This window comes from Episyrphus balteatus, chromosome 1, assembly GCF_945859705.1.
Source record: "Episyrphus balteatus chromosome 1, idEpiBalt1.1, whole genome shotgun sequence".
NCBI lineage: Eukaryota > Metazoa > Arthropoda > Insecta > Diptera > Syrphidae > Episyrphus > Episyrphus balteatus.
Genome location: NC_079134.1, coordinates 60,392,350 through 60,420,163, shown reverse-complemented (window position 1 = coordinate 60,420,163; position 27,814 = coordinate 60,392,350). Strand labels below are relative to the sequence as shown.

General features: G+C 33.5%; 3 protein-coding genes across 3 annotated transcripts; all 3 read left to right on the top strand.

The window, feature by feature from the left end:
- The first annotated feature begins 1 nt into the window (after position 1).
- Positions 2 to 2,613, top strand: LOC129921528 (regulator of nonsense transcripts 1-like). The gene is made up of 4 exons (XM_056003395.1): positions 2 to 291; positions 389 to 759; positions 1,503 to 2,135; positions 2,354 to 2,613. The coding sequence occupies exons 1-4, from the start codon at positions 2 to 4 to the stop codon at positions 2,611 to 2,613; spliced, it is 1,554 nt and encodes a 517-aa protein (XP_055859370.1).
- A 5,444-nt stretch (positions 2,614 to 8,057) lies between these two features.
- LOC129921519 (uncharacterized) lies at positions 8,058 to 13,144 on the top strand. The gene is made up of 2 exons (XM_056003384.1): positions 8,058 to 9,083; positions 11,819 to 13,144. The coding sequence occupies exons 1-2, from the start codon at positions 8,058 to 8,060 to the stop codon at positions 13,142 to 13,144; spliced, it is 2,352 nt and encodes a 783-aa protein (XP_055859359.1).
- A 606-nt stretch (positions 13,145 to 13,750) lies between these two features.
- On the top strand, positions 13,751 to 15,778 carry LOC129921511 (uncharacterized). Its single transcript, XM_056003374.1, has one exon. The coding sequence runs from the start codon at positions 13,751 to 13,753 to the stop codon at positions 15,776 to 15,778; it is 2,028 nt and encodes a 675-aa protein (XP_055859349.1).
- Positions 15,779 to 27,814: the final 12,036 nt, after the last annotated feature.

The following is a 27,814-nucleotide window of genomic DNA, read 5'->3' as shown; positions in this document are numbered from 1 at the left end:
TATGGGGCACAAGAGGAGACGCATCATTGCGAACCTAAATAACCTGCCGAAGCGTCGTTCCGAAAACCCTTCAGCTGAGCTGCCAGCTGAAGAGGAGAAAACGGCGCGTACAGCGAAAGTTCAAGCGGCAGCTAAAATTCATCAACAGATGAAGCCGCATCAAGAAGATGATGAGTTAAATAACACATCCGAGGGGGAGAAGGGCAACAATCTCCCTGGTCTGACATCATCAGAGACGTCATCAGACGAAGACGATGAGGAGGAGCAAACCCTCCAAATAAAATTCAGCCAGTTTGAGAGGAAAATGGAGGCCCTCAAACAAGAAATTGCGCCCCTTATTCAGCTGTTGAAAGAAAAACAAGCGCACAGAGCCAAAGACAAATAAAAGCTCATCGACAAAGAAGCCGCTAAAGCAGCCGAACAAAAACAACAGCAAGAGCAGCTTCGACTGCAGCAAGAAGAACTCCCTCAACCCCAGCGACAACAACAACAGCGGCAACAACAATTTGCCTGCACAAGTTGCACAAAAACAACAACAGCTGCCAGCACAAGTGCCAGTGCAGCAACAAGAACAGCCACAGCAGCAACAACAACCAAAACAGCAAAACACACAGAAAAAACAACAAGCAGCTGTGGCAGACAAGCCTAGTGGAAGCAAGCAGCAGGTGCGGACTCAGCAGCAGCAGACCCAGAAGCAGCAGCGAAGAAAAGGACACCAGCAGCAGCCACAGATAGCCAAAGCAAAAAAAGGGAAAATGGGTTACCAATTAATGTGTTCAGGATGGAACTATAAAGCTATGTAAGTCGGCCATAGACGAAAACTTTTTTATTAAACGTTTAAGTAATAGTAGACATGCTATCCACTGCAATACAGTCGAAGATCATATAAAAATTAGATATTTACTCAAAGAAGCCACGACTGAGTGCTTCAGATTTACCCCTAAGTTGGAGAAAATCCAAACGGTCCTTCTAAAGGGCCACCACTGAGTGCTTCAGATTTACCCCTAAGTTGGAGAAAATCCAAACGGTCATTCTAATGGGCATAGATTCCACGGGCACGGAACCCCAGGCGCTCTATGATGAGCTCTGCCGCAAAGCGAGTGGTGATAGAGAGAGAGAAGAGTTCGATCGAATTAGACGTGTTAATCAAGTGCTTAAGAAATAATTCTATTTTTTTGATTGATTTTGTTGGTAATAAAATACCACAAAAAGTTCTAACATCGAAAAAACTATCGCGAATCTGGTTTTCGTAATAAACATTCAATACGATGGATGAATCTTGTGGAAAATGCGAAGCAAGATTTAGTCGCAGTGGTGTGAATATAATTTCTTGTAGCGGTTTCTGCAATAAAGTTTTCCATCGGTTGTGTTGCAAAGGCAAATTGTCTGAGTATGACTTTAAACTACTAAAAGGAAATAAAAATCTTGTTTACTTGTGTAATGATTGCTTGGTTTATCCAAAAAATATTCTCAATCAATATGAAAATTTATTGGATTTACAGAAGTCAAAAGTGATAAGATTGTAGAAGTTTTAAATGAAGGTGTGAAGAGTCTATCAACACAAATGAAAGATATGGCTAGTGCATTTCGTACTGATTTGAAGAATAAGAGTGAAAAGGAAAAAGCAGAAGAGCAAACAATATCTGCAACAGTAAAAGAGTTAAATAATAACCTAATGCTTAAATCTACCGAAAGCAAAAACGAGAAAGATGATCAACTAAAAAGTATCAAAGAAAATGTTAGAGAGTGTTTAATAAATAAATTTGATGAGCTAAAGAGTAAAGTGGTAAAATCCCGCAATAATAATAAAGAGTCTGAAGTTAGAGTGAAAGAAAAAGCTAAACCGTCATATGCTGAATTATTAAAAAAGCCTATTGAGATTGCCCCTGTATTAGTGAAACCTAAAGAAAATCAGCACTATGACGTCACTAAATCTGAAATTAAAGAGAAGATAGACCCATCGGCCCTTTCTATCAAAGTAAATAACATGTTTGAGAGGAAAAATGGTTCGATCGCTATATGTTGTGACAGTGAGGAGGCTGTAAAAAAAATTGGTGATGAAATTAAGAACAAAATGAGTGATAAGTATAAAGTTCATATGCCTATTATGAAAAATCCCTCAATTCTAGTAAGTGGTATGTGTGAATCTTTAAGCAGCGATGTTATAGAGGAAGCAATAAAAAATCAAAACAATATTGTTTTTAACACTTTAAAGTGCGTCAAAGTTTATAAGTCTTTTAAAAACAATATTTTTTATAATGCTATTTTAGAAGTTGATACTAAAGCATTTCATGAGATTATGGAACTAAAAAAATTTATATCAAATATGATAAATGTGTTGTTTATGAAAAAGTTGGAATCCGTAGATGCTTCAAATGTCTGGGTTATAACCATAAGCATGTTGACTGTACGAGTGAAAAAATTTGTTTAAAATGTGGTGAAAATGATCATGAAATTAAAGACTGTAAAAATGAAGTTCAATGTGTTAATTGTAAAAGACTTAGTAATAAAGCTAATCTTCCAGATATGGATATTAAACATAATGTTCGTAGCTTGGAGTGTCCAATCTTCAGAAGGCAACTGCTCAATGAACGCAGTAAAATAAACTATTAGCAATTATCTGAAATTAAGTGCCTTAGTCTAAACATTGAAGGTCTATTAAATAATTTTAGTGAGCTCGAATCGTTAGTTTACAATAATAATAAATTTGACTTCAGATTTGATGACTTGACTACAGATTTGGTTTAAGATGTTGAAATCGACTTAAAAGACTTCCAAACAATAAGATGCGATTCTATATCTGCACATACGGGTGGAGTGGTTTTTTATATAAAAGAAGGTTGGCAATTTTAAATAATATTGCGTTTGAAAAAAAGATTTGGTTTTTATTAGTGAAAGTAAAAAAATATAACCTTACATATATACTTGGAAGGATTTTCAGATCACCCAGCTACTCAGCAACGATATTTTTCGATCGATTTCCAAATTGGTTAAACATAATAAACTGTGATTTTAGAACTGTGATATTAATGGGTGATATAAATATAAATTTATTAAAAGATAGTTCCTTGAAAAAACAAATAAGTGCAATATTAAGTGATAACTCCTATACCCAAATAGTCAAAGAACCTACGCGTATAACCAAAAATACTAGAAGTTTAATTGACTACGTCATGACAAATAATCCGGAGAGAGTTGAAGCAAAGTCTGATAGTAAATTAAAAATTAGTGATCATGAATCTGTGATAATTAGTATTAAGGCATTATATAATAATAAGCTAAGAGACAAAAATATACGTGTTTTTAAATATAGTCCTGAAAGTTTTGTCTCTAAGCTGCGAATCTGTGATTTTTCTGTACCTGATAACAATATACCTGTTGACACGTTAGCAAAAAAGTTTTCGAATAATATGCTACAGACAATAAATAGTTTTATAACATATAAAAACATTAATAATAACTATAACCCATGGTTTAACGAAAATTAAAGAATGCTTAAAAACGAAAAAGTATCTAAGTACGAAAAAGCTAAAGGTTCTTGTCTTGTGGTTGACTGGAAGTACTACCTATAAAATTTCTAGAAATAAATTCAAAAACTCACTTGAAAGTGCAAAAAACGACTACATTAGTAGAAAAATAGAAATTTGTAGTGATCACAAAACTATGTGGAGAACTTTAAAACTCCTTGTATTAAAAGAAAGTAAAAAAAATATAAATGAAGTGATATACAATGGTAAACGTTACAACAATGGTCCTGAAATGTCGAATGTTTTAAACTCATTTTTCGTTCATAGCATTGATGAAATAAGAAGTAATATTCCAAAGAGTGCTTATATTAATTTGACTATTATTACCTGGATTTTAAATTCAAGGAAATTAATATGAATGACCTACAATCAGTTTTAAAATCAATGAACAATAAAAAAGATACAAACGGAGTTAATGTTAAAATGTACTTGGATGGCTTTAATATATGTGGTGATATGTTACTGAAAATTGTTAATTTATCTTTGGTTAGTGGTGCGTTCCCAAATTGCTGTAAGGAGTCCCTTGTTGTTCCTATTCCAAAAATAAAAAACTCGAACAAAGTGGAAGATTTTAGACCGGTTAATATGATGAACCTCGAAAGTAAAATTCTTGAAAAGATTGTGTATAACCAACTACAGAATTATTTAGAATCTTTTAATCTAATATCGTGTTATCAATCTGGCTTTAGAAAAAATCATAACTGTGAATCCCTTCTAAATCTAGTAATCACCAAATGGAAAATTGATATCCATGATAAGAAAGTGGTAGTGGCAGTGTTTCTAGACTTAAAGCGAGCTTTTGAAACTGTGGATAGACTAATATCACTGTGCAAGTTTTTTGAAAAAAATTTTTGAGACAGGTGCGCGATTAACTGTTTCGCCCTATTTCAGACCCGAGAAATCCATTGGCATCATTAGTTTTTCGATTTATCGGTACGACTTCGAACAAAACTTTTTTTGAAAGTTTTTTTCAATTATTTTGAGAATTTTCCACTGTTTTTAGTGATTTTTCAATCAAACAGTGTTTATATTGCTAATACTTCTGCTCAAACGTTATTTGCTACCAGTAAAAAGACATTGTAAACAATTTTGAACAATTTATTTAAAAGTTTAGTGATTTTTTTTGAAAAAATTAAAAAAAAATCGAAATTTTTACATTGTTTATCGTTTTTTTCGCTGTTGTTGTTCTCTTTTGCACAAATACATTGCATGTTTTCCATTAAAAATTAATTTAACTGTTGATTTAGTGTTGGTTAAACTTTGACATACTATCGATAACAAAAAAAATATCGATACTTCACAAAACTATCGATAGTTTCAATACTTCCAAATTATTTAACCACAAGGCTACCGATACTATCGAAAGCTTTGAAATTAATTAAACACAATTTGAACTACAAGTTAAGTTTTCGTTTGATATTGGATGTAAACAACGAATTAACATAGTGTTTGGTAGATATCGATAGTTTCCATTGTCGATTGTATCGATAGTTTTAAGAAAAAACTATCGATAATATCGGAAGCCTTGTGATAAAATAATTTGGAAGTATTGAAACTATCGATAGTTTTGTGAAGTATCGATATACTCGATATTTTTTTGTTATCGATGCTATCGATAGTATGTCGAAGTTTAACCAACACTAAATTAACAGTTAAATTAATTTTTTATTGAAAACATGCAATGTATTTGTGCAAAAGAGAACAACAACAGAGAAAAAACGATAAACAATGTAAAAATTTCGATTTAAAAAAAAAAATTTCAAAAAAAATCACAACTTTCAAATAAATTGTTCAAAATTGTTTACAATGTCTTTCTACTGGTAGCAAATAACGTTTGAGCAGAATTATTAGCAATATAAACACTGTTTGATTGAAAAATCACTAAAAACAGTGGAAAATTCTCAATATAATTGAAAAAACTTTCAAAAAAAATTTTGTTCGAAGTCGTACCGATAAATCGAAAAACTAATGATGCCAATGGATTTCTCGGGTCCGAAATAGGGCGAAACAGTTATTCGCGCGCCTGTCAAAAATTTCGACTTGCACAGTGTATTAATTGAAAAACTAAAAATGTATGGTGTCAGAAACACAGAATCTCAATTGTTTAAATCATATCTCAGTAATAGAACCCAAAAAACAAAAATGAACAATGATATCTCAAACCCTATTCCTGTAATGCATGGTGTACCTCAAGGATCTTTGCTTGGTGTTTTGCTGTTTTTGGTGTATATCAACGATATGGAGAATGCTATCCGGTTTTCAAAAATTGTACTGTTTGCTGATGATGCGTTATTGTATGTATCTGGTAGTAATGTTGATGAATGTATTGATAAAATTAATGCCGATTTGCAAAATTTACAAAAATGGTTTGATAGCAACCAATTGAACATAAACAAAACTAAAGCTATGATATTAAACTGTAATACAAATAGAACATCTGATATAACCATAAACAGTCAAAATATTGAGATAATAAGTTAAATAAAATACTTAGGTGTAATTATTGACGATAAATTAAATCTTAATGCGCATGTTGATTATCTATGTAGAAAAATATCTAAAAAACTTTTCTTTTTTAGTAGAATTAGAAAAAAAATGTCAAAAAATACATCAATTAAAGTATATAATACAATGATAAAACCTCATTTTGAATACTGTTCTAGTATTTTGTTTATGTGTAATAATCTCATGATAAATAGGTTACAAAAACTTCAAAATAGAGGCATGAGAATTGTTTTACTATGTAATGGATTTACTCCAATAAGAGAAATGTTGATAAAATCTTGAATGAGTGTGAACCAAAGAATAATGTATAATGCCATTGTGTTTGTATTTAAAATCAAATTTAACATATTACCAAACTATTTAAATGAATACATAACCTTTGTAAGTGATATACAACCTTTCGCGTTACGCAATGCTAATAATTTTAGATTACCAATGTTCAGGAACTCAAAAACAAAAAATATGGTTCTACATAGAGGATTAAGTATCTATAATAATTTACCAAATGTATTAAAAATGGAACAGAATTTAACAAAATATAAAAATCTTTTAATAGATTATGTAAAAAATAGTTTTATTTAATTTATAGAATGCTAAATTTTTGTAATTAATTTTTTAAATGGCAAATATTGCCAAATAAATGATATAAAAAAAAAAAAAAATCTCGAGATCATCAGCTACAAGCCATTCCAAACGGCTTTGTCCAGGCGGGAGAAAAGCAAGCTGCCTATATTTTTAGTTCAGCTCACACTCAACAGCAAACTGGATAGTTTGAGGAGTATCACAGTCCTCAACTAGCAGGTTGTCACTTGGGATAAATTAAAACGGAGCGGTGACATGCTTCACTGCGTGCGCTGCCAAAGGTTCGGTCATGCCGCAGCCAACTGCGAAATGAAGTCGCGCTGTGTCAAGTGTGGAGAGAATCACAATAAGGGGGAGTGTAAACTCGGAGAGGAACGGGTCGAAGATAAGGCCCAGCTAAAATGCGCAGTCTGCGGAAGCGTCGGGCACCCTACTAATTATCAGGGCTGTCCGAGGTTTCAGCAAATGAAGCAACAGAAAACGGCGAATCAGCCTTTCGTTGAAAAACGTCCAGAAAGGCGTGCTCCGATTGTCAACCCAAGCATCTCTTTCGCCCAAATGGTGCAAAGCGCAATGCCCAAGGTGACACTGAAGCCACCAAGCCTCCCCAACAAGCCTCCGTGCCTTAAGCACCGGCGATCTCAAAATTGTGCTAATTTAAAAAAAAATCCTTGAAATAGCGTAATAAGGGGTCTTAATTTTTTGGACTTTGTTTAAAATTTTTTTTTTAAGAATATGAATCTATGAATCTGTACGAAAGTACAAAAGTATTAAGTATTAAAAATAGTACTAAAATTATACAATGGGCAATGCCATTAAAATACATTCCACAATTGAGCTATTATTAAAAAGATAATAAAATTGATGCAGCGATTGTACGAAGCGAGTATACGATAGGTCTTATCACTAAAATAAAATATAATTATTTCTTCATACAAACAAAGTGGTTGCATTTTTTATTTTCAAGTATTTTCAACTAATCCTTTTTTATACAGAATTTTTAATAAAATCTATAAAGTGATTAAAACATTGGTCATTCGAGCCTTTAATTGAACTAAAAACAATTAAATATTTTAAATTAACATTTTAAATAAACAATTTTACGTGTGCAGTGTGTTGTAAAAAAAAAAAACATTTTTTAAAGACCCTGTCGGTAGTGCTTTACAATCATTATTTCAAACATTTTAATAAATTATAATTGAAATCTTAATAAAAATTAAATAAACGCGATTTTTTATTAAATTTCGTGAATACCTCGTCGGTTCTACTACAAAAGTCAGCGGAGCCCTAGTAGCAGCAGCAGCAGGCAGTAGTAGCAGCAGGCAAGCAGCAGTAGCAACAGCCAAGCAGTAGCAGCAGCAGACAGGCAGTAAGTCGTTGTACGTGTTGTAAACTTGTCTTTTCATCGTTTTTATTGTTTCTGAAATAAAAATATAAATTATTATGACTGAAGCAAGTGGGTATAAATATGGCGAGTTACAGAAAGGAATTCTCACCAAGATAAGTAAGGATCTTGTGAATTTCAAAAAAGCCCCTAAAGAGCGCAAAACTGCAGCATACTCCTCGGTTCGTCTTGCTAAGCTTGAGGCTGATATGGCTACGTCCAAAGTCTACCACGAGGCAATAATCGGTGGGGGCAAGTTGGAGGAAAGTTTGAAAAAAGAAGATTTGCTAGTGGTGTACGACCAAATCTATGAAATCTATTTAGAATATGAAGCAGAGTTGGTTGAGGCAGTGGAAAGGGCGAAGTCGGTAGCTTTAAATGAGACAAAAACGATGACTCCGACAAACTTTTCAGCGGCTTCATCATCACATTCAGCGATTCGATTGCCCAGAATAGATTTGCCGAAATTTGATGGGTCATATGTGGCTTGGCGGGATTTTCACGATAGGTTTCAGTCCCTTGTGCACAATAACACTACTATTGATGATACCGATAAGTTACATTTTTTGCAATCTTGCTTGGTTGGAGATGCTCATCGTTTTTTGCAAAATCTGTCGGTGGAGGCTGCAAGCTATGATAAAGCTTGGAAGCTTCTGGAGGAGAGGTATGACCATAAACGCATTCTGGTGCACATTCAGATGCAAGCCCTTTTTGGTCAACCTTCCTTGCCACGGGAAACTGCTTCGGATATTAGGGATTTTTTGTATACCACCAGAGAGTGTGTTCTTGCTCTTGAGAACATGAAAGTACCAGTGTCTTCATGGGACATCGTGCTGATATTGTTTCTTCTTCAAAAATTGCGAAGCTCTACCCAAAAACTGTGGGAAGAAAAATTAGGTAATAATAAAGAGCTACCAACATTTCAAGAATTTTCCGACTTTTTGGAGATTAGATTCCGCACACTTGAGGTCATGGTCCAACATGAATCCGGAACGAGTCGCAGCAAGGACGAGTCTTTTCATGTCAAGCAAACGGCCAAGCAGTCATCCAAATTAGCACCGAAGACATCACCTGCGGAACGTCTTGTATGCAAACTGTGCAATCAGGGTCAGCATTCGTTGTGGCGGTGCCAGCAGTTCCTTTACACCAGGCATGTCAAACTCAATGGTTACAAGGGGCCAAAACAGCGAGATAAAAATTTGTGTGGGCCGCAGAGCATGTTAAGCTACAATTTTTATATGTAAAAAAATTTTGTAAAAAAAAACAGCAAAAATGAGGAACCAATTTTTTTTCATTTACCTTTTTTTTCTCAGACCAAAGTTAGTTATTCAGGATTTTATAGGTGTGTCCCCTATAGTAGGAGAGCTAGTGGCACATTTGACTAAGGTAGCTCTTTTAAGGCTGAAAATTCTTACAGTGGTAGTTTTCAGCATGCTTAGTAAGAAAATCTTGGTCTGGCAGGCCTCAGCGGTGCACCTCCACATTATATATATATTTGACCTTGAAAGTTTAATTTTCAACTTTTTTTGCCCAAAATTTGACTTTGAAATCGATTATTTCAAAAAGTATTGATTAAAATAACTTGATTTAAAAACTAATATAAAGTGTAATATTCTGCCTTTTGAAAAATGTATCACTCATAACTGTAGGTGGAGCCGTCGTTTTTAAATAATTTTTTTTTATTTTGAGTTACTTTTTTAGAAAATTGCCCCTCCCTCCTAAACGGGGGGAGATAGACCCCCCTTTCCCATAGTAAAAAATGCTTGTAGGTATTTAACTCCTCTGCAAGAATCTGTTACTAATTTTCCCCGCCTTAGCTATCGCAATTTCCCCAAAAAATATAAAATACAAAAAAAAAAATTTGAACCAAAAATGGTATTCTAAGGCGGAGAAAATTAGTAACTGATTCTTGCAGAGGAGTTAAATACAAGCATTTTTTACTATGGGAAGGGGGGGTCTATCTCCCCCCGTTTAGGAGGGAGGGGCAATTTTCTAAAAAAGTAACTCAAAATAAAAAAAAATTATTTAAAAACGACGGCAACACCTACAGTTATGAGTGATACATTTTTCAAAAGGCAGAATATTACACTTTATATTAGTTTTTAAATCAAGTTATTTTAATCAATACTTTTTGAAATAATCGATTTCAAAGTCAAATTTTGGGTAAAAAAGGTTGAAAATTAAACTTTCAAGGTCAAATATATATATGATGTGCACCGCTGAGGCCTGCCAGACCAAGATTTTCTTACTAAGCATGTTAAAAACTACCACTGTACGAATTTTCAGCCTTAAAAGAGCTACCTTAGTCAAATGTGCCACTAGCTCTTGGACTACTAGAATCAAAAACAATCTATTCCACTTTTTCTTTTATTGAGTTATTTAAAAAAAATGTTCCTAAGCACTCTGTCCCGCTTTATTAAAAAAACAACTTCTGAATCGAATTGAACATGTACTTTTGAATTTAAACTGACTGTGCTTTCCTTTGTCACCCAACGCGTTCCGAAAATATTTAATAATTTATTTTGGAATAGAAGTGTTTTGAAAGTCATGCATAGGAATAGTTTTGTTTTGAAACGTAGCAAAAGAATTATTTTGCTGTACATCGGGAATAGTGTTGTTTTGATTCTCAAAGAATGTGGAATACATTCGTTTTGATTCAAACTGTAATATTTCTATAAAGTATTAATCTGGAACAAGTTGACTTTGAAAGTGCTCAACCACACTCAAAGAAAGGGGTTGAAAAATTGAGATAAACTGCGTTTCTAACTCATTTTTCACAAAAAGTGGAATAGATTGTTTTTGATTCTAGGGGACACAGGTAACTCATTCCTCTTAATAACTGAAATAACTGCTCGCATCGACAGGTAAGGTACCTACTGCGAAATTTGCAAACGATTTTATATGGCAGTTTTCAAGTGCACAAAAATACTTATAAAATCGGGCATTTCAACGAATTTGGAACTTATTTCGAAGTCAAATTCGGCAATAATTCTATGTTTATGGAACAAATCGAAAAAAATTAAGAGAACTTGTCTTTCAAGAAATATTCTGCAAGTCTTTTTCGTATTCAATTTTATAGTTTAGATTTTTGGCGTAGTATTTTTGTTACGTCAAATCCTGGTTTATCTTCTGATGTTCCAAAAGAGCTAGGTTGCATTTGAATGCAAATTTGCATTTTAATGTTGCATTTGTTCACATATTTGTTATTATTATGAATTTTGTTCGCAGTTTTGAGTTTAACTCAATAAATGTTTTGCTACATCTAGGTAGGTATCATGAATTATAAACTCTGCAACCATTTAAGATAGCAAGACATGCTGGCGTAAAGACTTTTATCATTAAAAACTAAAAAAATATTCCAAAGCCCCAAAATCGTTTGTAGGTTAACTCAGAATATTCGCTTCCTAGTTCACTTTAAGAAATCACATAACTTACCCTGATTTAAGCCACGAGATCTTATAAAATTTACTATTTTGTTTGGTTTTGTCCCATATTTATTTGCTGATTAGAAAAAAAGGAGGTGCATGTGTGTCAAAAGCTGTGAACATAAAATCTAAATTATAATCTAAAACTCAAAATTAATAAAAATGTGGACAGGGCCGGGCCGCAACGTTATTCGTTGTGGGCCGCATGCGGCCCGCGGGCCGCAAGTTTGACATGCCTGCTTTACACGGACTACTCAGGACGAAGACATGTCATTCATAGACTAAAGGTTTGTGAAAACTGCCTTTCATATGGACATATGATCAAGGACTGCTATAGTTTCAGCTGCTGTCATTTCTGCCAACAAAGACACCACTCACTTCTGAATTACAACTAGTTACAACAACAACAACACACGCAACAACTACACACGCAACAACAACAACACACGCAACAACAACAACCACAACGACAACAACACCATCACAAACAACATAATAAAGCTGGCACATCAGGAGCTGCTACGACAGTAGCTGGGACAGCTGGAACAGCTTCTCAGCCAAGAACTACCGGTTCCAACACATTCCAAGCTTCTGTCAACACGTACTCACCTGAGTTCCAGCCAACGGTAGATCAACCATCCACACAAACTTTTAATTACCACACGTCGCATGGTCAAGTGCAAACTCACCATGTGCTTCTGGCGACAGCAGTTGTGAAGGCCCGAGATGCAGACGGCAAAACTCGCCTCTTACGTGCTCTGATTGACACCGGCTCAGAAACTTCATTCATCACGGAATCCGCTGCACAACTGCTGAAGCTGGAAAAGCGGCGTACCTTTGTCGAGGTGTCTGGGTTAGGGTTGGTCAGCAGTGGCAAAACGCAATTCTCCGTCGATTTACATCTTACATCCCGCCATTCGACATTCGAGATTGCGTATATCTTCAAGTCGCTGACTGGCCATCTCCCGACCCAACGAGTGATACCCGGCAAATGGAACCACCTAAAGGAGCTCTCATTAGCCGATCCCTATTTCTTTGAGCCCGCTCCCATCGATTTACTCTTAGGAAGCGATGTTTGCGCCCAAATATTCCTTCCGGAACTTCAAAGACCTCTAGATGGTAACGGACCCATAGCGCAAAATACGCATTTCGAGTGGGTCGTATTAGGGAAAGTTCCAGTGGAAAATCCACCGCAAGTTCGAAGCTTCGTTCAAACTCACGAGCTATGCATGCAAGTGGAGAGGTTTTTTGTAATGGAGGAAATGCCGTTCCCAACATATGAAACCCTGGACAATATTGCTTGTGAAGAACATTTTGCCGAACACACCATACGTCTCCCAGATGGACGTTACCAGGTAGAATTGCCCTTCCAAGATGGAGGTCATCCAGTAATGGGTTTTAGCCAACAAAATGCTTTTCGGCGATTCTTGGCTCTGGAGAAGAAACTTGCTGCAGACCCGAAACTTGCCGCCGACTACACAAAATACATGAAGGAATATGTCGACCTCAATCATATGGAAGAGATAGCAGAAAACGATGCGGTTTTAGCAACACCGTACCACTATTTTCTTCCACATCATGCAGTTTTAAAGGATGCTAGCTCCACAACCAAGCTGAGGGTAGTGTTTGACGCAGCTTCACGAGCTTCGGATGGGAAATCTCTCAACGACCGTCTATTGTGGGTCCAAAATTGCAGACGAGCATCATCGATCTCGTTCTAAGATGGCGGACTCACCGAATCACCTTTACGGCTGACATCGAGAAGATGTACCGGCAAATTTTGGTTAGTTTCCCAGACCGATATTATCAGCTTGTGATGTGGAGAGAGCAAAAAACAGCACCTTTAAAAATATTTAAAATGAATACCGTCACTTTTGGCACCGCAAGCGCGCCATATCTTGCCATCAAGATTTTAAAGAAGGTAGCTGATGACGAGCAACACAACTTCCCGGAGGGGGCGAAGGTTGTCCGAGAGGACATGTATGTAGATGATCTGATTAGTGGTGCAGATTCTATTGAAGAGGCGCGGATAAAACGCGATGAAGCAAGGCAACTTTTGGCAACAGCGGGGTTCAACTTGCGAAAATGGAAAAGCAATGTGAGAGATCTCGTCGAAGACATTCCTGCTCATGACTGAGAGCTAGATTTTGAGCTTCCCATTAACTTGTCCAACCACGTGAAAACCCTAGGCATCAAAGGGAACCATTTGATGCCTAGGACGATTGCTTTTCGTACCAGAATCTTCAACCTTCAGCAGAAGTCACCACCAAACGATCGATTTTATCAACCATCGCCAAGTTATTCGACCCACTTGGCTGGATATCACCATGCATTATCACGGAAAAATTATGATGCAGAGGCTCTGGGAACTTGGATGCGACTGGGATGAACCTGTTCCAGCAACATTGAAAAATGAGTGGGAAGCTTTTCAACGAGAACTTCCTCTCATAGAAAAGCTACGAATTCCAAGATGGATACACATGAGTCCAACAAACAAAGCTATTGAGCTTCATGGCTTTTGTGATGCGTCGATGAAGGCGTACGGAGCAGCTGTTTATGTTCGTGTCCTGGATAGCGAAGGTAAAATCCATACCAATCTGCTTTTGGCAAAAACAAAAGTAGCACCCAGCCAACGACCTATAACTCTTCCTCGCCTTGAACTTTGTGGCGCAGTTTTAGTAGCACAATTGTTGCAGTACACCAAGGAGGTTTTGGGCATGCCCGATATAAAGATGTACGCGTGGACAGATTCCACTATTGCTCTGGCCTGGATACGACCACTTACGTTTCCACCCGTGTATCGGAAATTCAACGGCTTACTGGTATCGATTGCTGGGCACATGTTGCAACGCATCATAACCCAGCCTATGTGGTGTCCAGAGGTGTATTTCCATCGGAAATTCAAGGGTTGGACAATTGGTGGTTTGGTCCTGAAATGTCGACCAAAGTTATACGGCATTATCACCGGCCCATTACAAGCATGGGAATTAGATTTGGCTCATTTACTAATTATCAAAGCGGCACAAAAGGAAATGTTTAAGAATGAAATCGAACAAATCAAGCAAAAACAAATCCCTAAACACTTACGTGCTTTGAATCCATTCATCGATGTTGACGGGATTCTTCGAGTAGGAGGGCTATTAGAAAATTCTCTTCTACTTTACAATGCACAGCATCCAATACTTCTTCAAAACAACCACCATTTAACAAGGTTGGTGGTTCGAGATGCTCACAAAAACACTTTTCATGGCGGTATGCAGCAAATGATTAGCTTCATTCGACAAAAATACTGGATTGGCCAGATAAGGCCAAGCGTCAAACATCAACTGCATAGATGCATCTCTTGTTATAGACAAAAGGCAGCTGAAATGCAACAACTTATGGGAAATTTACCTTCAGCCCGAGTTCGTATGTCCCGACCGTTCAGCCACACTGGTGTCGACTACGCGGGGCCTATCGAAATAAAATCTTGGAAGGCTCGCGGTGCAAAAATCCTGAAAGGATATTTCGCCATTTTTATTTGCTTGGCAACCAAAGCCATTCATTTAGAAGTGGTGTCAGATTTAACCACCCAAGCGTCTTTGGCAGCTTTCCGGCGTTTTAGTGCCAGAAGAGGAAATTGCTCGCATATTTACAGCGATTGCGGAACAAATTTTGTCGGTGCAAACAATGAACTAGCCAAGATGCTTAAAGAAGCGAAACATGACTGGAAACAAATCGCCGAAACAATTGCAAATCATGGTACTAATTGGCATTTTATTCCTCCTGCTTCCCCTCACTTCGGTGGCTTATGGGAAGCTGGAGTGAAATCGGTCAAATACCATCTAAAACGCGTTGTCGGAACTGAGCGGCTAACTTTCGAGGAGCTCGCGACGCTTCTAGCCCAAATAGAAGCGTGTCTGAATTCGAGACCCTTATGTCCGCTCTCTGAGAGCCTTGACGATTTAAATGCGTTCACCCCTGCGCATTTCCTAGTTGGTGAATCGCTACACGCAATTCCACAAGCGAACATAAGAAACGATGTCACACATCTCGACCGATGGAAACGAATTCAAAAGATAACTGAAGAATTCTGGCAAAAATGGAACTCGGAGTACCTGTCTAGGCTACAACAACGTCCAAAATGGACTCAAGTAAAAGAAATGCCAAAGATAGGAGACTTGGTTCTTCTCAAAGATGAGCGTCTTCCATCAACGTTTTGGAATCTTGCGCGAATTGAAGGCACACATTGCGGGTCGGACGGACTTGTTCGCGTTGTCACCGTAAAAACAAAATCCGGACAAATAAAACGGCCGATTGCAAAGATTTGTATGCTACCGTCCAATAAAATAATAGATCAAGCTGCAATTATTTAAATAATTACCACCAATCAACAAGCAAAACGATCAACATTCAAATAAAACATCACCAATAATTCATCAAAACCCAACATTTCAATCAAAAACTTAATAAAAAATCATCATTTTTATTAAAATCAACAATGAAAACAAATAAATTTCATTTCAATCATCTTTATTTAAAAATTTAACACAACATAAAATTATTGAAAATTAATTTTATTTCCAAAATATTATTAAACTTCAACAAATCATGTAAAATTTCGTTAACTTTTTAAATTTTAATAATTAAATAAACTCTGCAACAATGCAAGCCTTTAATTTACATTTCATGTAAAATTAATAAATTTAAAACCACGAAAATACACAACAAAATTTATTAAAATACGCTCCAAACTGAGCAAAAATATCATCCACAGTGTATTTTCATAAAAAAAAATAAGTTTTATTTCATAAAAAAGGCTACTGAAAGTAATTAAAAAAAATAAACAAACTGAGTGAATTAAAAAAAAAATAATTTTTAAATAAAAAATTAATTTAAATGAATTAAAAACTTTTTCTGAGCTATTGTGGTTAAGAAAAGAACAAATAGATAAAGCTCAGAAAAAGTTTTAATTCATTTAAATTAATATTAAAAAATTAATTTGGCAAAGATAAGGCAGGCTTAAGGACAAGAGAGCAAAAATCATAAAAACCGTGGTAACTCGAAAACGGGACGAAAACGAGAAAATTACCTCTTAAGTTTTTCGACTTAAAATTACCTCAGGAATCCATGGTTTTCATTTGGGGCGGTGACTGTGGGACACCCTGTATACCACCAAACAATACTCGATAGAGCGAGTGCGAGAGATCATGTAGAAACAAAATAGAAGATAATAGGTGTGTTTTTTATTACCACCGGGCTTAACTGGACAAATAAAACACAGTCGGGGCTAAGCATTTTACATGTTAAATACAACAACACCTTAGCCCCGTGGCCTTACTTGTTTAGCCCGGAGATTTCTCTGGGCTTAACTTTTTGAACAGTTTTAAATCTGTGCTACCAAACTATTTTTTTTCAAAAATTGTTTAGAATTTGTTTAAAAACGTGAAAACTCACTTTTGGAATGACAAAATGTATTTAACTTGTTTTAGTAGCATACATTTTTGTGTCTCTTTGTAAAACATACAAGGAAGATACAAGAAAACCCCGAAAGCGAAAAAATGACAACTCTAAATTTTTGTTGTGTCTGCTGTTTTCGGAACATTCAATATGCAGTGCTGCCAAGATTTCAGGTCAAGCCCCGAGGCGTTTTTTTTGTACAGTTAAGACCGGTGGTAATAAAAAACACACCTAATAATAGGTGTGTTTTTTATTACCACCGGTCTTAACTGGACAAAAAAAAACTCATCGGGGCTTAACCTGAAATCTTGGCAGCACTGTATATTGAATGTTCCGAAAACAGCAGACACAACAAAAATTTAGAGCTGTCATATTTTTCGCTTTCGTCCTTTTCTTGAATTTTTCATGTATGTTTTACAAAGAGATACAAAAATGTATGCTAGCAAAACTAGTTTAATACAATTTGTCCTTCCAAACGTCAGTTTTCACGTTTGCTAACAAATTCTAAACAATTTATGAAAAAATTAGTTTGGTAGCACAGATTTAAAACTCTTCAAAAAGTTAAGCCCAGAGAAATCTCCGGGCTAAACAACTAAGCCCAAGGGGCTAAGGTGTTGTTGTATTTAACATGTAAATTGCTTAGCCCAGACTGCGTTTTTTTTGTCCAGTTAAGACCGGTTGTAATAAAAAACACACCTAATGTGAGAGGTACAACTAGCGCCAGCGGAATTAGTTTGAACTACAAATTCCAATACATACGCATTCCATGAGAATCTGAGGAAAAAAATGGAAAGTAGACTATTTTTCAAAAATTAATTGTAAGAAAACTATTATAGCAATTCTTGTTTGCTAACTTGATATTAATAGAAAATATAATGAAACAAAAATAAAAAACATATAACAAAAAATTTAAAAATGTTGGTTTCTAAGTACAGCTTATTGTTTTTGGGACTACTTAAAAAGCAACTGCAGGGTTACAAAACAATATTTTCAAACAAAATATAGTTTTACTCCAAAGTCAATAAACTAAGCTTTTAAAAATAAAAATAAAAATTATTCTTTGAAAAACAGAGATTAAACCACTTAAAAAAAAAAAAAAGTTAAGAAAAAATGACTTTTTAACATTTTTTGTTGTTTAAGACCTTAAAATTTAATATATATTTCTTAAACTAATCAATGTGTTAGTATTTGAGTTGAGGTACTTATTTCTTTTTATTTCGATGAATTTTATTAATAATTGCAGAAGTTACACATGTTCAAACATTGTAAGATAAGGAAAAATAGCTTCAGTTTCGATTAATTTTTTTCTATGAAAAAAACTACTTCTATGAATCAAACTACTCCGTAGTTTGATTCAATCTCAATCCAAAATAGAAATAAAAAAAATAAAAATTTTAGTCTAACTAAGAAACAAACCGATATCTTTCAGGTCGTTCTAAAACAACGAAAATTTTATCATGTTTTGTTCTCTCTTAATTACAAGTGCACGAATTTGGAAATTGTGGGGATGAAGATATTTAGCCTTGTTTATTATATTAATAATAAAATTTATTTCATTCAATTATCTTTTAGAATGTGAAAGTAATGCACCGATTTGTAAACGATAAGCCGATTTTAACGTGGTCCACTCAACCTTAATGCACCTTGGTACATAAGAAATAGTGATCTACATCTTAAAAACGGTTACAGAAGTTGTAAAAAAAAACACTGTATCGCATAATCAGAGACTGCATAATCAGAGACTGCAATTCTGAAATGGTGTCCGTCTTGAATACAAGAAACCATGTTCGGAGATTAAGAAGAACCAAGCCTCATGAGCTTATGGTCTAAAAAAACATGGGAAAGTATTAAAAGTTTAAACTTCCCCCAAAATGATTTTACAAAGTTAAGAAAGAAAAATCTGATGTCGATCTCTCAAGATTGGTCCTGATAAAGAGGTAGTTTTAGTGGTTAGGAGTCCCACACTACTTGGTGTCGAATACTGCCAAGTGTCTTTTGAAGATTTCCTCCTGTCAAAAAAAAAAAAAAATTGGTTTAAAGCGACAATTTTCTGCTCGTTTGCCATTCAATTTATGTTTTTTATAAAGTTTGTTCTTTTCTCTTGAATAAAATATACAAGTTTACCTTATTAGTAGGTGCATCCTATTTTTAAATATTTTTTAAAACTAAATACCCAAAATTGGAGTTAGAACAATTTCTATACAAGTAAAAGTGGACTTAGAACAAAATATGATGGGACTTAGAACAATCAAGAATACTCGGGCTCATTTTCAAAAGGCTACTTCTCTGTATTTATTGTTCTATGTCCCATTAAATTATATTACCTGTGGAATGAAATTTTTTTTGACAAAAACGGTTTTCAAATTCGGAAAGAGCACCCTCAAATTAGTAAAACTGCATCATTAACTCATTTTCGGTAAAAAGTGGATTTAGAACAATTTTGCTTTAAGCTGACGAAGTGTCAAGACGTGTGTAATTTTCAATACAAGTTTGTAAAAACCGTATTTAGAGTGATTAAAGTGTTTAAAATGGCCCTACGCCAAAGACATAGTAGTAGCGAGAGTGATAATAGTGATAACGATTTGATTTTTGTGAACCGCAGAAGAAGAAGAGTATCGTCCGCGGATAAATTTTAATATTTCCGAGTGTTTTTATTTTAATGAGCGATTTCGAATGAGTTTCTGTAAGGTACAAGAAATAATTTTTCTTATTGGGGGACGGATAAGCCACAGAACGGACAAAAATTGTGCATTATCTCCAAGGCAGCAGTTATTAACTACCTTGCACTGGATTGGAAATGGTGGGCAGTATCATGGAGTTTCCGATATGTATGGTATCTCAAAAGCACAGTATGTAGATGTGTTAATAGGGTTTGCACAGCAATTGTGGATTTATTGTTTGCAGACGTTGTACGATGGCCTGCTGAAGTGGATACCATTCCTGGTAAATTTCATGATATTGCAGGTATATTTCATAAGCTCAGAATTTATTTAGCAAATATATTTTACATACCTACATGTTTTATTTTTTAAAGGTATGCCTTGTGTATATGGATGTATCGATGGTACTTTAATAAATATAGATGCACCTCGTGATTTCAAACCTTCATAAGTCGATAGACATGGTAACCATTCAATAAATTGTATGCTTGTGTGTGACCCCGAATTAAAATTTTATAATGCATACGTGAAATGGCCCGGAAGTGTGCATGATTCAAGAGTACTAAGAAGAAGTCCACTTTACGCTCTTTTTGAAAGTGGTTTCCGTCCTTTTCCTCACGCTATACTACTTGGAGATACCGGGTATCCTTCTTTGAATTGGTTAGCTACAACCGATCGCATAAATCAACTCGTAGACTTATTGAAAAATCAATTGGTATTTTAAAGAAAAAATTTCCTTGCCCTAAACAGTTGCGGATACAACCACGTAAAGCAGTACAAAACTACAAATCATTAAATGCTGCATTATTTTGTATAATATTTCACGACAACCGGCAGACAACGACATTGAAATATCTGACAGTCAGAAGATGCATCAAATAATGATTATCAAGAGGATGCAGCATTAAATGAACTTGACGGAACAGAAAATCTACAACATATTTTAGGAAACTTTTCTTAAATCAATGTTTAAAACGTATAAATAAAAGTTATATTACAATGATTTTGCACACTTTAATTTTTTTTTTGTTGAAGTTAGTATCTTGTGTTATCAATTTGAAAATCTTAGTTCTTTCTAATATTTTCTTAGCTTATACATTAGCAGGTAACTTCTGTGTAAATGTTAAAATTCTTAACATTTTCCTTTAAAACCTTAAACTTTAAATAAAAAGCCATTTTTTAATAAAAAAACAAAAACCTACAAATAATTATTTTTATAAAAACTTTTTAATCTGTTTAGCATTTATCAATAACAAGTAACTAAAGTTTTAAAGATTTTTAACACTCGAGGTCTCTAGCCAAATAACTTTGGTGCGTTTTGGGAGTTTTGGGAATTTTTTGGTTTTTCTGAAAAACGGCTTAAACGATTTTGTTTAAAAAAAAATATAAGTAGATATAGAATAATATTTTTTGACCGTTATTAACGGCACCTATCATATACCATCTTGCATAATCATAGAAGCTTCAAGCCTCGATCCTATTTCGAAATCGTAGAATCAAAACGTTCCCAAGCACCTTTTAGTATTGGTCTGGAGTAAGTGCGTTTTCCCCTATTTAAAAGGAACCTTATCCTTTTCCTGAGATAGCAGAACAGCCAATAATGATCAGAGGATGTTTTGTTATTGAAATAACGAACTAGCTCTTCTCGTCTGATCTTATAAGAAAGAAAAAACTACAACAATACTTAGAATATTACGAACTGTCCAGACGATCAGAGCTTCTATATTTATGCAAAATGGGGTTCTTTCCATAAAGTTAAGAATGTCACGTTATTCCTCGGTGCAAAAATTTAAGTATTAGACCGGTCTGGTAGTTTTCTAGCCATGAATTCCATAGAAAACGTCTTTTGGAGCTTTTCCCCTTTTGTACGTTATTTTTTATGAAAAAGTATCAATTCTTTAACTTTTTTTTAGTCAATCCGTATCTACATGATAAGTATAAGTAAATGAGACACAAAAAAATTGAGATAATTCTACAAAAACTTTAAAATTACAATAACATGAACCAAAAAATTGTATTTTTTTCGCTTGGGCCTAATAATATGGCAAGGTACTGTAAGTTGTCTTAGTTGACAAGTCAATTTGAAATTTTTTTTAATACATATTTCAATTTTATTTTTTTGAAAAATTATTTTTTTTAAACGGATAAATAAATTTTCTTTATTATTTATTTATACCAAAATTTATTTTAAAATTTTTTTGTATTTACATGCATAATGTATATTAAAAATTATTTTTTTAAAAGGCTCCAACAATTAAAACAAAACTCCAAAAATTCTTTGCTACACCAGAAATTAAATAACATACTTTATTTGGAGATAAAAAACTATTTAAAAAGTAGTTTTCGTAATTAAAAAAATGAATTCTTTATTTTATTTCTTCTAAGAGATTAATGCTAAACTTAAATAAAAATTATACTTTTGAAAGCCTAAAAACTTTAACTTTCAAAGCAACTTCAACGATAAGAGCAACTACTTGCGACACATATTTTTTATACAAAAATTAAAAACATGAAAAATACACAATACACATAAGCTTCAAAATGTTTCCTATGCTGAAATCCATAAAATATCTAAGCATGTTGAATTAAATCACTTGGGTCGATCAACAGCATGGTATAAAAAGAGAAGGTATGATCATTAGAAAAAACTCAGTATCGAGAACTGTCAAAACTTATGGCTACTTAAGGTTTTGACAGCCCAGCCCATTTAAATTGTTGTTGTAAGCAAATTTGTCTTGAAAGTTGTTGTTGCTTTTGACTTTGCCGAATGCCAAACGTCAAAACCTTATTACTCCATTTTGTAAGATGGCGGCTCTAATGATCATACCTTGTCTTTTTATACCATGGATCAACAGTGACTTATTTCTCGAATACTTATATACATAATTGAGCTTTCCATTGTAACGTATATGAAATTTTTCCATGTTTTTTGGTGTTTGTAATAGATTTTAAGTGCCGTAATAGCACAGACAATTATATACAGATATCGCATCCCATAGAAAAAAAATGTCATCAAAATTTTTTCCAGCCGACACGTTTCAGCCGACAAGAGCTTTTTAAATTGGAATCAAAAAGGAGAAGAGAATTTTTCAGCCGACAAAAAAGCTTTTTTTTAAATTTAAAAAGCGAACAATAAGGAAGGATCTCTTACGACCATGACCTTACTCACTCTCCCGCTAAAATAAAAAAAGGAGTGCATGTGGGTAGTACTCCAGTCAAAGCGTCATTTGACCTTGCGCTGAGAGGCACTGTCTGTTTTTATTTCATGGATCGATGGGGGTATATTTAAAAGGCTTAAACCCCATTTCTAACCACCTGATCATTCTTTTTAGCGAAGTTATTCACAAAAATGCATTTTTTGGGATATTTTACTTCTTAGCTAATATCTTTGCTCCAGATTGTCGTAGACCAAAAGATAAACATAAATTCTCTTCCTTATAATATTTTCTATCGTTGTATGTAATTTCATTGGATTTGAGTGAGTAAATATAAAATGGCATCCATTTAAAGTCAAATTCTTGTTGTTAAAAAACACATTTTTGTCATTATTTCGAAAAAAGCTTATATCATCATTAACATTTTTCTAACCTATTTTGTAGCCCTGTTCATGTCCTGCATTTTAAAGAAAAAATGAGCTCTTTATCACCAAAGATGGCAGAGCTATTGATAAATGAACGCATGCAAAACCGGTGCGAAAACACCCAAAAATATCGTTTTTTGCTAATAACTCGACTTCAGAATGTCCTACGGCAAAAAATAAAGCAATGAATTGTTCGTTACAACATTTTCTATCAATTTAGTGCACAATCTTTTTGTTGAAACAAATAAAAAATAAGTAATATTAAGTCAAAGTCGTTTTTTTGTTTAGCAAACTCTTGCCTTATTATTTTGCAAACGGTGCAAGTATTGGCTATTAAAATAAAATATTATTGTAGTCCTTTAAATTAGAAAAATGTCATGCCTTGATTTTGCCCATTTCTGCCTGCGTCAAGGGTTTTTCACGCCTTATTATAAAAAAAACCGAAAAATTCTGCTTATAAAATGTTCATAATGGGTTAAATTCATTTTCCAACAGTTTTGCTTACTTTTGGTTACATTTGATCCCGCTAAATCACACTTTTAATGTGAAAATCAGGTGTGCCTTTATAATTATTTCGCACCAGAAATTAAAAAAAATAATTTTTAAAATTAAGTTTAACGAATTAAATAAGAATAAAGGTTGGCAAACAATCCAGTATACACTTGTCATCTTATTCGTGCAAGGAGTAAAAATTAAATATCCTTTATATGGTTTAAAAACGAAAAAAATCGACTGCCTTTATAGTTATTTCGGTGGGTGTATAGTTAGGTATTTAAATATTTTGGTTCTGCATTCTGCAATATGGATTAAAGACAAACCAGACATTTGAATGTTCTCCGTTTCCGCTGTTCTTGATTTATAGATAATCTAACTAGCACGATTTTTTTTAAATATGTTTTAAAGATATCGATTATTTTCCAAGTTAAAATACTGAAAGGCTAAACAAAATTAATATAGGTACCTAGATACTCCTTAAATTTGTTAGCATATTTATACATATTAGGTATTTTTAATGCAGCTAGGTAGGTATTTCTATTTAAACATTTTTATGTTTTTGAAAATTCGTAAGTAGGTACATACTTACCTAACTATGTACTTATTTTCAAATATTATTTGTCTCTACATGATTCTGGCTACGGAATCCGAAAAATCCCTGTGTTGTTATTTTGTACATACAATTTATAATTTCTTTTGTAAAATAAATTTTTAAGTTGATAAAACTAGTTTAATTCCATAAACCTGCCTATTATAATGTACCTACAACAATGAGATACGTAGTATTTGCTACATACATAATATAATTACAAACATATCTGACTGACTACGGTTTAGATGAGTTTATTTGTGTAAGTATACCTGTGTTCTACCTACGTTAAGTAACGTTTGTACATAGTTACTATTTGATCGACATAGGTATGTACGATCTACCTACCTACGAACTTAACTTGATCAAAATTAAAAACAAAGTGTAGCAGATATGTTACTATATGTAGGTACCTACAACCAAAGATTATAGAATACAAAGATGTCGCATCCCATACAAATTATCGGAACCCCAAATTTTTCGGGTGGTACGTGATATGGCGTACCACAACATGTTGCTAGTACGAAAATGTTGCGAGAGCAAGGGAATTCCTTAAAAAATTGGAATCTCTTAAAAAAATTACTTTGACGTTTGACCTTCTTCGGTTTATTTCTTTTTTTGTTCTTATGTATTGTTTTATGAAGAAGCGAATGCTCCTTGTGGCAGAGGTGATGGTATTTTTTTGTCTTTTTTCTGTTCTTCTGCTGAAGCATTTCCTATTCTAAGGATTTTATTTATTTTGTAGTTTTTTCCCTTGTTTTGATTTTTTTTGTAAACTTTGCGTTGAAGACTTTTTACAAAAGTCGAGGGTAGTTTTCTGTTTTGATTTTTATTTACAATTTTGTTTTCTCTTTCTGCATGATCGTGATGCACAGGCGCATCGCTTTCAGGTGTACACACATAATACGTAGGTATTTTTTTTTTCCTTTGCTACGGCAATCTTCCTTGGAATTGCAAGCTGAATTTTTTTTTGTTGAAATAGGTATACATATTTTGTTGGTTTGTTGTGAGCTTTGGTATTTTTACTTTGGAAGGGAAGAAAAGGTATTGAAGGAATTATTTAGTGCGGATCGTAAGGGTAGGAAAGGTTTAAAAAAGTATTTAGTGCGGATGGTATGGGTAGGAAAGGTATTAAAAAGTTTTTAAGTGCGGGTGGTAAGGGTAGAAAAGGTATCAAAAATTATTTAATGTACGTAGGTAGGTACCAAAATGGAAATTTTTCTATGATTTTTTTGTGAAAGTAGTAGTAAATCTTGAAAATAAAAAAATTATTAGCAGCACATGGGTGGTTGGAAAATTAAGGATAAATGGTATATGTATAAAAGGGGAAAAATAAATTGCTCACAAACAAATTTGGGGAAAGAGGGTGGGTGGGCCAAAAAGTGGGGTGGGTGCCAAAAATCGTGTTTTTACGATTTCGGTCAAAAGTAGGCCTCCTATCTAAAAAAGTTAAATGCAAAAGTTGTAGGTAGATTGTAAAAGTGTCTAAAACTTTTACTCCAACCATTTTTTTATATAGCCTCAAAAATATTGAAAAAAATGCGAAAAAATTCTATACTTTTTAAAAAGTTTGGAATGCAGTCATTTAGATAAAAACCTTTTATTTAAGATTGTGTGGGAAAATTAAACTTTTGTTTTAGAAAATATTGAGAAAAGTTGAAAAAAAAAATTTTTAAGATCGATTTTTCCGTAAATGACAGTAATATTGGCGTAAAATAAAATTCCATAGAAACCAAACTATATTCTTCTAATGGCCTTAGACACTCTTAATTTGAATTTAGCATTAAAATAGCTCTACGTGCAAAGTTTTTGAGATATTGAATTTTGAACGCCCAAAACACTATTTTTGTGATGTTTTGTAATGGTAATATCTCTAAAACATGATGTTATAGAGTTTTTGTGACTTCAGTTTCGAGCCCAGCGCACAAAAAAACATTAGAAAAATATACATTGATTTCTATAACAAAAACTTTTTGACTAGTGAAATCGAACAAGGAAGAAAAATTCGATTGCCTTGTTCAATTCACTAGTCAAAAGACCAAAAATACTAGATTTTGGAAGTATTTGATTTTAGCTGTATTAAATTTTTGTGACCATTGTGTCGAAAAAGAAAGTACCTTCTTTTCTCCTTTACATGTTCAATCTCTTTAAATGCTCAAAGCATAAAAATATACTATTCAGTAAAAACGTCAAAAATGTTTTTTATCTCTTCTTTGAATAGTTTTTCTTAAGTATTTTACAATGTTTTAATTGTAAAAGTTTTTAAAAGGATGCATATCGATAGAAATTTAACTATCTACAAAAAACTACTCAATAAAAATTTTCAAATTCGATTTGCTTTTCAAGTTTCAGGCAAGAACAAAAAAAGTAACAAAAACAGTCGAAAATATTGATCGTTACAAAAATGGTCATGTCCTTATAACTAATCCATAGATTTTGAAGAAAATTATCTTGTTACAATAAATTAAATGACAATAATGGAAATATTGTTTTTTTTTTGTATTAATAAATATCGTTTAAGGTTTAAACTCTACATAAACCAATGAGAAATCAATAATTTTCAAAATAAGGAAAACTATCCAAAAACAGTTATAATTTTAAATAAAAAATAAAGTAGAAAATTGAATAAAGTTTTTAAATGTATACTTGAATTTTCTGTAAAGTGATCCGTTGCTGAGGTATTGATAGTAAAAGTCAAGAGTTGGCTTTTGGTTTGATGACTGATTTTGCAGTCTAAAAAATATCTTAAAAGTTTGAAACAAAAAGAATCTTGAAGCTAAATAAATAGTCTTTGTAAAATTAATCATCATTTTATCAGAAAACAAATCCCCAATTTTTAAGAGAAAAATAAAATAAAAAAATGTAAAATTTTGGTTTTTGAACAGTTAAAATGATTAAGCTATGTGAGACATATGTACATTTACAGAAATCTATGAAATGAAAAAGGTTTCAGTTTGATTTTGTAGTGTTTTTCCTTTTGTTAATTTTTTCTGTTTTCTTGTAACTTTTTTGAAGAAATGGGTTAAAACAACATAGTTATATAAGTTTACTTACTTATTTGACGTTTTGGGAGATTTGTTTCTGTTTTATTCGTCCGTCTCACTGTTCGTCTTAGCCTATCTCACTGATCACACCTTTTGCAAACAGTGAGACGTTTTGACCTTTTCTACATTTTAGTTTAATGTGATGCTCTCATTCATTCTATAATTATAACTTTCGTTGCAATATAATGATAAAATATGTCTTAAAATGTCTTCAAAGTTTGGTTAAGATAGCTTAGAAGCTTTCTGAAACATGACAATTAAAAAAAAAGTGTCTGACTGTTCGCACCTTTCCGCTACTTTTTTATCATAAATTTTAACCTAAAATTCAATGCAAGACATATTTTTAAAAATAAAAATAAAAATAAAATATTAAATTTATTAAAACAAACAGTAAATCTATTTTAATTTTAAATATTTAATAAATATGATGATACATATTCGACAAAAATTTTTTTTCAGTATTTTTTTGACCTTCCTTTTGTCCGCGAAAAAACACCCTTCCACCCAACTTTTTTTATAGACTTTTTTTGTCCTTGGTCCTTATCCCAAAGCAAACTTTTTGCAAAGTTTCATGAGTGTAACAA